At 28.1% G+C, this 10,889-nt stretch overlaps 1 protein-coding gene across 1 annotated transcript; it reads left to right on the forward strand.

Annotated features, from left to right (window-relative positions):
- The first annotated feature begins 1,896 nt into the window (after positions 1–1,896).
- LOC128285213 (uncharacterized) lies at positions 1,897–7,860 on the forward strand. Its single transcript, XM_053022608.1, has 3 exons — positions 1,897–2,095; positions 6,826–7,155; positions 7,234–7,860. Exons 2-3 carry the CDS (start codon positions 7,114–7,116, stop codon positions 7,726–7,728), a joined length of 537 nt encoding a protein of 178 aa, XP_052878568.1. The 5' UTR covers positions 1,897–2,095; positions 6,826–7,113; the 3' UTR covers positions 7,729–7,860.
- The last annotated feature ends 3,029 nt before the right edge of the window (positions 7,861–10,889 follow it).

A 10,889-nucleotide genomic window follows, 5' to 3' on the forward strand; every position in this document is an offset into this window, starting at 1 on the left:
AAATATATTCTTATTGACTAATCAGAATTGCCTCTCAAGATCTATAATTGTCTCAAAAAGTCCAATATACATACATTATTGGACCTTTTGAATAACGGTCGAGAATACCTTACGAAAATTGAACACTTTTGCATAGAAGATGTAAAACAAATATTGGACATTCTAGAAAAGAAATAGAAAAAGAATTTTGAAATTGATTTACCAAAATTTTTAATCCAATGGATTTTGAACATTCAGCACAATCCATAGATTCGGGCCAGAATTGAATAAATGTATCTACGGAGAATTCACTTTGACTTTGAAGTGACTACTCCCTAGGTACACACATCATGATATATATTTTTAATTCATTCAAATTAAAAAAGACCTAAAGTTAGGGATTTATCAATCGGTAATGTTGCTCTAATACCCAACCAAAGGATTACAACAGTACCAATAAAAAAAACGATTGTCGCTATTGGACGACGAAATAGATTTTGAAATTTATTAACATTTTCCAAAAACAGTACTGTTAATAATCCCGCAGATATTAAAACCATTAAAAAAACATTCAATATCTTATTAAATACTGGACAAAGTATTTGAAATATAGGAAAGAAATACCATCACGAATTTTCTACCATAAATTATATAGTCCTAGACAATAGGACCCAAATTATGTATAATATAATTTATGCCTATAATAACAAAATGAGAGATGCGAGAGAATTGATTATTTCAAAATATCAATAAATGATTTTACCTAATACTCTAATTTGAAGTTATCAAATATATTATCATAATTTATAGAAATAAATTATTATTTGATAAGAATGCAGAAAATCACATATTTAGAATGTAACAATAAATAATGAAATGTATGCTTTTGTAAGTATAAGTCTCACAAAAATAGTAGGACAACAAATAAGTAAGTTTTAGTTATTACATACGTTATTTATTCATTGGCATAATTAACTTGATTTTTTTAACATTAATATCATTATAGGTTCTTATCATATATGTTTTTGTTGATACAATGCTAGAACTACCCATAACCCTTAAATAGAAGGATAATGTGTTTTAGTGCACTCGAACCCACGTCCTCTTACACCAATAACAATACTAATACCAACGACGTAATTAACTTTTAACATGAATATTTTTAATATATGTAACCAGCATTTATTTCACAATTAATTACTATTTTTAATTCATTTCAAACAAATGCCCAAATTTACCCAGATTTAAAGTTTAAACCATCAATGTAGATAATGTAGACACTGTGTTTAAGGCTTTAGGACATGAAAATATAATTTAAGTTTAACTAGGCTTACCTTCCACTATCATTACAAATAAGCTATTTACTCATAATGTGCCATCAATATACCACTATTTAAAATAATTCAAACATTACATTGTCATGTTTTCCTTCCATATCATATCAAACAAACACACACTTATATAACAAAACTACATAAATTTTAATAATTTCATACGTAACTTTAATTTAGTGTAATGATACACATAAAACTTTAATTATGGTTCAATTGTATACATAAAATATTAATTTTAATTCAATTGTATATATAAATAAATACATATAATTTTAATATTTCAAATATAAATTTTAAAAATATAATATTACACATTAAACCACTATAAATTTAATACATTTATTCAAGTCAATAATAAGCAAAATTATTCTAACAGAAAACGAAGAAAGAGAAATAATACTCCAAAATTTCAATGTGGAATTCTTTAGCAATTTAGGCTCCGTTTGTTTGCAGGAAAACATTTTCCAGAAAATGTTTTCCTGCTTTTCTAGTGTTTGTTTGACTAAAAACATTTTCCATTTGGAAAATATTTTTCAAGACACGGATAAAATGCTTTAAGTTTTTGGGAAAATGTCTTACGGATTTCATTTCCGTAAGACATTTTCCGATTCTTCCTCCATCCAGGTAAAAGTCTTCTTCTTCCCTTCTTCATTCATTTTCCTTCTTTTGTTCTCCATCTTCTACTCCATTGTATAAGTTCTCTTCTCAGGCTGCTATTTCATTTCTTCTCTTTCTCTCTTTCTCAGGCAAATCTCGTTCTTCTTCGTTGGGTATTGGCTAAGGTATAGCATAAAGCTCTTTTTTTTCTTCTTGTTCTTTACTTGTCCATATTTTTACCGATTTTATGTTTGAAATTTTATGCCTTTCTTTGTTTCTTTATTTTTAATTTTTTTCTGGGTTTGGGTAAATTCTATCGATTCAGGGTTTTGCATGTGCTTCTGTAATTGTGAAATTATACTTGTGCTATTACTGCTTTCAACCTTTGTTGCTAAAATACAACATCAAACATTGATATTGTGTTATACTAAAACAAAATCATTTCATAAGAAGCGGCGAGTAATTCTTTTCAATTCTAATAAAACAGTAAGACTGCCTTAGATTAGGATTTGTAATTGTTTGTGTGGATATGGCATTTTAGATCAATGTTTCTCTAACTCGTTATTTTCCTGAGTACCCCTGTCCATCATTTGCATCCCAAATATTCGGAAAGGGTATTGGTTATGAACTTATGGTTCTCCAAATATATGTTAAAACTTAGAAAATTAATCATATCCATGTTGGCACTTGGCACTCACACTTTAGCCCGAATAATATAGTTTTAGATAATTGAGATTATTATGTTCTTTTTGGTAATTAGACATGGTTTTTTTTTTATTTGATAGGCACAAGGAATGGAGTTCCATATTCATTTTTCTTCTAAAATTATACTTGTGCTATTACTGCTTTCAACCTTCGTTGCTAAAATGCAACATCAAACATTGATATTATGTTATACTAGGACTTTGACTGTCCAACTGGCCTTTGTTTACAATGATTGGACAGCCAGACAAGGTTGATAGTGTTAACAAAAAGCAAAAACATGAATATCAATTTATGAAATCTCAAATAACCAACATAGACACCATAATTGAAGCAATGTTTTGTTTTGGCTTCCTAACAAACTCGACCTCCCTTCACCCTCATGATTCGATGGTTGCAATTTCCCTTTGGCTTAAAAGAAGCCAAGCCAGTTCCTGCAATTTGCATTTTGTCACAGATCTCAGTAGATGTACAATTTTTTGATGTTATTTTATTCTATGCATAAAAGTTTGCAACTTTCTCCATTGCTTAATACCCAATTAATTCCCAGTTTTGTGCTAAAAGATTAAATTTTTCTTTTGATGGAGTTTTATGTTTCAAAGTGTACAAATTTCAAGAATCCCATTAGTTTTGTCTCTAAAATGTTTGTAATTTTTCATTTTTGATTGATCTGCTCTCAATCTTTATACTATTTGGATAAATTTTGAGTTTTAGTTAAGCTGTTTAAGGCCATTTATTTCTGGCTATGGTGTTTTTAAGCAGTATGTTTTTGTTTATATATATATATATGGTAGATATGTTTTTGTTTATTTTCTTTGTGGTGTGATTTAAGCAGCTGCAACTGTGCTAAGTTCGAATAAAGTAACCTTGAGCTTCATTCGGAGATGTAGACTCCCTTTGGCCCTTTAAATTATAGGAGTAGGAGTAGGAACCATTGCCAACAAGTACAAACTAGTAACTTTGGTTACTTGAGCAGCTAGGACTAGTAGAGCCTCTTGATTGTATAGACTAGTAGAGGAATTCTTGAATAATTAGCTTGCATATTTGACGTGGTTTTATAATGTTTTAGTTGCATCTTTTTTTAGGATGATTCTTGAGATAAGTTGATGTTTTTTACTGAACTTTTTTGGTTTAAAATATACAACGTGATTTGTGGTTTCAAATTCATTTAATCCATTGATGTAAGAGTAATTACTAGATTTGATCATTTGATGCTTGAGATTCGACTTTTTCTATTATTTCTTCTTCTTTTTTCTTTTCTGAACTAACAAAAAGTTAATCTAATGTTTCAATTTTCTATATTTTTGTATTCAATTCACCCAACTATTTTCTTAAAGTTGAGCTCAACTAAAATTAAAATGAAGAAAATACCCCAAGTACTATGATAGTAATAATTACTAATGTTAACAAAATACCCCAAGTTTAGCTAAAAGTGGAGATTCAGATGAGGTTTTGGTTCATTTTTTATATGCTCTTGCTGCGTTTTATAATATTTTAGTAAAGTTTGTGTGTGTTTCTATTAAAGATTTCATTTTCAAGCTGCTCTATGTTGACTTGGGGTTCTTTTTCTTTTGGCAATCAAGTTAAAGAAGTATTAATAAACCAGAAACAACAAAATGTTACTATTGGATCAAGAACTACAATATAAAGCCTTTGTAGAGAAGAAGAATATGCCTACTTTGCAACTGCTCAAATTGTATTATAGTTAGTTGAGTAAATAAATTACCACATAACTTTAGAAGGGTGAAGACTGTAGCAGCAGCACAGAAGACCATTGAAATTGCTACCCAAAAGTGATACAAATTGAAATAAGAGCTAATTAACAGTTAATTCTATAAAAACCTGACAGGCTTACTTCCCAATAACAGTAAATATTTTATTACAAGAACCAAGTTTCTCAAAGGCTAGAACACCGAAAATATTCCTATACATTTTCAAATAAACACTTATCTTCTATTGCACCGAATTGAGCTATTAATATTATTTTTGTTTAATTACCCTTTTTTTTTGTAGAAAAAGCACTAAAAACTGTTGGAAGAATAAGGGATTAATTCAAAAATATGGTACTTTATGAGCTTAACTAGAAACAGAGAATAATTTAAGGGATTGATTAGACAAAGTACTTTAAGAGCTTAATCGAATACAATATATGATAAAGGCTTATGTAGGATATTTAGAAAAAAACAAGGGCCCTTTTTAGCATTTTAGCCTTTCTTAAAATGCTCAAGATGCTTTAACTCTTTCTATTAAAAAATACAATAAAATCTCCACACATCAAAGGAACCATATGTCTTAATTCTTTCTTTGCCAATATGAGAAAAACAATAACAGCAAAGGCACTAAAGTATTACAAGCTCCAATCTTTTACTAGTTCATATACTCATGAGGAACCTTTTATAATTTTTTTATAATTCTAAATTTTCTATAACATTTTTTAATAAATTTTGTTTATGATTTTTAAAAATAAATTTTAAATTTTAAAATGGCTTAATTAATTTTGTTCTATTGGGTGCTATAGTTTGTTATGAATATGTCTTCAATTATGCCTTTTTATTATTATTTAAGTTGGGGTTGGTTACTTAACTCCATTCCCTTTAGTCATGGTAACTTTAGTCATTGTTTGAGAAACTTTCATATATGTATGTATGCACTTTAGTCATGGTAACTTTAGTCATATATGTGATATTATGAAAAGTTTGCATCTTTTTTGTAGTGATCAAATATTTGTGTGGCATTATTTTGTGTAGATGGATCGTAATCAAGATCAAAATGCAATTGTCAGAGTCGTAGCTTCAGTTTTAGCTTTTGGGGCTCTCTGGATTAAAAAATTAAAAACTAGGAAGGAAATTGCTTCTCACCCTCGTGTGAATCAAGATTATGAAAGAGAAAATTATATTAATAGTATTTTATATAGTGGTGACCAGCATTGTATTGATGTGATAAGGATGAGACCGATAGCCTTTTTTAATTTGTGTGATATTCTTAGTATAATTTGTTACAATCAACTAAATCGGTGAATATTAGGGAGCAAGTAGTTATATTTTTACATATAATTGGTCATAATGTAAGGTTTCGAGCGATTGGATCTAGATTTTATAGATCAATTGAGATAATTCACTGTTACTTTAGGGTTGTATTGAGAGCTATTTTGAAATTGTATAAGCTAGTTATTAGATTACCTGATGAGTCAACTCCTAATGAAATTAGAAACAATCCAAGGTTTTATCCTTATTTTAAAGATTGTATTGGAGCATTAGATGGAACTCATGTTCGTGCATCTGTTCCACTTAGCATTCAAGGAAGATTTCGTAGCCGTAAAGGGGGACGACACAAAATGTATTGGCTACCATTACATTTGATTTGAAATTTTCCTATGTTCTAGCTGGTTGGGAAGGTAGTGCACATGATTCTCGTATTTTAAGTGATGCACTTTCATGCCCAAGAGGATTAAGAATTCCGGAAGGTAAGAATTATAAATCATTAAATACCAAATATTTTTCGTAAGCTCGTAATTTATTAGTAATAATTATGTTTTATAAAATTGTAGGTAAATTTTATCTTGCTGATGCTGGATATGGCATCTGAAATGGATATATTACCCCATATCGTGGTGTCCGATATCATTTAAAAGAGTTTAGTGCTCAGGGGCCTGAAAATACAAAGGAACTCTTTAATCTTCGTCATTCATCATTGCGAATCACTATTGAACGTGTTTTTGGAATTTTGAATAAACTTTTTCGTATATTAGATGCTGAACCATTTTGGAGTTTTCAAACTCAAGTAGATATATTTTTGGCTTGTTGTATCATTCATAATCATATAATGGGAGTTGATCCTAGTGATTTACTTAATCAAGGATTATACGAGGAGCCTGAATCTGATTTGATAATACCAACTCTTATGGAGTGAGAAGAAAGAGAAAAAGCAAGAGAATGGTCTGCTAAGAGAGATGAAATTGCACAAACTATGTAGACTGATTATATGGCTAGAAATATTAGGTAGGTTTAGGACTTAGGGCTATTGTTTCTATGTTATGTATGTTTTAGTATTAAAATTTTATTTTATTTTTGTTAATGTTGGTTGGATAATGATATTGAAATTTTAGTTTGTTGGATTTTGAAATTATCATGTCTTAAATTTGTTAGATATTGAATTTATTATGTTTAACCTCATTGGATATTGAAATGATTGACAATGAAAATTATTAATGTAGAATGGGTAAGGCAACAAAGAAAGGACCTCCAAGCAATTCAGGTGGACAAAACCAATAAAACATCTTTTTCTTGAAATTCAAGCAAAGGATGCCCAGAAAGGAAATAAGCCTTCTAACACTTTCAAAGCAGTTTCTATTAATCGAGTTGTCGAAGCTATTTCTGAAAGATTTCAAGTCCAATGTGATGCGAAGCATGTGGAAAATCATTTTAGGACTGTAAAAAATCAATGGCAGGTTATATGTACAATTCGGGGTGAAAGTGGTTTTGGATGGGATGATAACATAAAAATGATCACATGTGATAGAGCGACATATGATGCAGCAGTGATGGTAATATATGCATATATATGTTAAGTATATTTCAATTGTTTTTTACTTGTTATTCTAATTGTGTATAATATCCAACAGGCACACAAGAAGTATGAACCATTTTTGAATAAAAGCATTGATCATTATGATGAAATGGTTTTGGTTGTTGGCAAAGATATGACAATAGGGAGTTTTGCCAGAACATTTGTTGACATAAATTTGGATGATGGTAACCAAAACTTAATGCCTATAGATTGCGACAATGAAGAGACTGAAGAGGTAAGAACAACAGTATCTTCATCTGGCACATCCAAACGTAAAAGAAAAAATGCTCAAGAAAGTGTCGTTGATGAACAAATTAAATTTGCGGGTGAACAACTTGGCAAGATTGCTAATGCTTTGGAACAATTTACTGCGGATAAAACACCACATCTTTACGAAGAAGTGATGTCGATGGAGGTAAAAGGATTTGATGATGACTTCCTATGTTCTGTGTTTGATTATCTAGTGAGTCGTGAATCTGAGGCCAAAGTTTTTTTAGTTAAAAGTAAGAAGCATAGAAAAATTTGGCTTCAAAAATTTTCTCAAGGTTGAAGATATTGATACTTTTAATGTGGTGTAATATTAGTTATGCACTTGGATAATATTGTTATTATCATGTGGTGTACTACTAATTATGCATTTGGATAATATTATTAATTTCTAATATTAATTGTAGTTTGGAAGCTAATTTATAATTATTCAATCCTTGTTTTATTTTTTATAACACAATTAGAAATAATTTATTTGACTTTCGTTGTTTTTAATTTATTATATATTTAATTTGATTTATTTATTTATAAATAAATCATTGCAATATATGTAAAAACAATTTAAAATATAAATTTATTAATATACGTAAAAACAACTTTTTCGGAGAATATTTTCAGGAAATCTGCCAAACAATAGAAAATATTTTACACAGATTCATCCTAACACCAGAAAAGTAAATCATTTCCAGAAAAGTAAATCATTTTCCAGAAATCATTTTTCGAAAAATATTTTACTAGCAAACAAACGGAACAGACTAATTCAAGATTTTATCTGTAATTTTAAGGTTTAGTAAAATATTAATAAAAATGGGGGAGTACATGTAGGCGTTCAGTCCAACTATAGAAAACAAAATTAACAACCACTTTACTTAATTTCATATTATTCCACAAGTCATTTTTCAACTTTGAATTATATATATTTTATTCTAGCCCTTAAATTCATCCAGAGATTACACTTATAAATTCGAGAATTTATAATTTTCCTCATTTTAAGAAATTTTATCCTCAAAATTTAAGAATGTGCCTTTTCGAAATAATTAGAGATATTATTGTCTCATCGTTTTTTCACTTTCTTCTACTCTATGGTTTCTCCATAGTATTTTGACCAATAAAATGTGCTTGTTCCTTAATTCTTTTACTTCTTGAGCTAATATTACCATTGACTTTTTTTATATGCCTTTTCGAAATAATTAGAAATATTATTGTCTCATCGTTTTTTCACTTTCTTCTATTCTATGGTTTCTCCATAGTATTTTGACCAATGAAATGTGCTTGCTCCTTAATTCTTTTACTTCTTGAACTAATATTACCATTGACTTTTTTTATATGTCAAATCTAGTTATAAATCAATTGACGTTATTGATATAAAATGTGAAGCTAAATTGTAAGCAACCGACTCACACATTCAAGGATTTTATATGGACCAATAAACTTAAGGCTTATTTATTAATTTATTTTTACTAAATTTGAGAATCTTTCATGAAAAAACTTTGAAAAATACTCTCTCTTTATTCATATTCAATGTCTCTTCTTTTCAAATTAGTATATGACTTCTATCTATCAATAATTGTCTACTCTATCTACTTAATCAATTCAAGTCTCACTAATTTATTTTCATCTATTTATGTTTACCAAAAGGAAGTTTTCCGCATCTATAACTATTATTATAAAATATGCGCATCTATAACTTTATCGATCCATAAATTGATATTGAAATGTCACATTAATAATTAATTAAATTTTAAAATTTATTTAAAATATTAAAATGTGACATCAATAATAAAATTTATTTAAAATTAAAATTATTAAAAGGTATAAAATACATTTTTTAATTATGTTTAATTTTTAAAAATTGATGAATTGCTAAATGTGAACAAAATTAACGTGGTTTCAGAAACAAGATAAATTTAACAATTAAAGTAAAGAAATGAGTAAAATGATTTTTTTATATAAAATTGAAAGCTGAAATAATTCATCATACTTACCAAACAATATCTTTGGGGAAGCGAGATCCAAAGCTTCATTAATATCTGAGCACTGAGCAGAGAGATTCTGTTTGTTTTAATTTATTTTATATACGTTTCATTTTTTAAAAAAAAATTATCTGTATAGGCAGACTGCAATACTTCTCCAATCGAAAACATGAGTTCTACTTAAGAGATTAAATTTCTATACTTTATTTTTAGAAAATAACATTTAATTTAATAAATTGAAAATATTAGTAAAGGAATAAACAACTCATTTAAAAACAAAAATTAAATACATTTATTTGAGCAGATAGAAAATAATAGCAAACACTTGTCGTAGATGGTGAATGACGAGTTCCATCAACACAACAAAGGTTTGAGCCTCAACATTGATAGAATATTATAATACATTGACAATTGGTTTTGTCACAACTCAAGCACTACATATCTGGAGTGATTTTAAGCACTTAATATAATAAGTAAATCAACCACAGATGGTCCAAAGCGAAGAGCAAAAATTGACAAAAAAATCGAGCATTCATCAAACTAGAGAGGGCAACAACAAAATCATCCCTAAAATCACTTGTAAAACTAAGATTACATGCATAAGCAAGTCTAAAAAAGGTACTACAAGAGCTTATAAAAACTTTTAAGACTGAAGACTTATTAAGTAATGAAAAAACAAACAAAAAAACATGTAAAACTTAAGACAATACGAGTCCAAATCGACATGTAAATTCATTTATTATTCTAAAATACTCTCAAAACAGAAATAAATTAAGAAGTTGACGAATGGCCACCCACTTTCCAAGAAAAACTACTAGCGGCCAGTAGAGTTTTAGTGAAGGACAAGTATCATTATCTCCATCACAACTTGTGAAGACAACAAAGATACCTATAAAATAGATTTGCAAACTGAAAAGAGAGAAGACGTGTGTAGTGAATAAGAAGAAGAAAGAAGACAAATGTTGATGGGAGAGGAAAAACGTAGGCGATAGCCAACCTGAAAACTGACATCACAGCTGAGCAAAACAAAATTTAAGAAGCAAACAATTTGGTGAAAAAAAATAGCTCTTTAAATGCAATATTTAAACACAATATAAAATAATTAAAAATGGATGAATTATAAATCATACAAATAAAAAATTTGATTATTATCAAAATATTTAATAATATATTATTTAATTTTTCAACTGCTTTAATATAAATTTTAATATGTGACATGTATATCAATTATTTAAATAGCATTTAAAAATAAAATCATAAAATTGAAAATAAAAATTAAAAATCAATAAACTATTCTAAGTTGAGTAGAAATATTAAACTTATTCATCAATAATCAATAACATAATATAAAAACTTTCCTTGTAGTTGATATCAATCCTAAATCAACTTGTAAATTATAAATTACAAAAAAACAAAACAATATTATAAATTGCTACTAATAAAAATACTAATAATTAAATCTATATAATTA

This window comes from Gossypium arboreum, chromosome 12, assembly GCF_025698485.1.
Source record: "Gossypium arboreum isolate Shixiya-1 chromosome 12, ASM2569848v2, whole genome shotgun sequence".
Classification (NCBI taxonomy): Eukaryota; Viridiplantae; Streptophyta; class Magnoliopsida; order Malvales; family Malvaceae; genus Gossypium; species Gossypium arboreum.

Bases quoted from the DNA above. Each gene is read 5' to 3' on its own strand.
- LOC128285213 (XM_053022608.1), top strand. From the start codon at position 7,114: ATGATCACATGTGATAGAGCGACATATGATGCAGCAGTGATG. The intron at 7,156-7,233 runs GTAATATATGCA...AATATCCAACAG, and splicing joins CATATGATGCAGCAGTGATG to GCACACAAGAAGTATGAACC.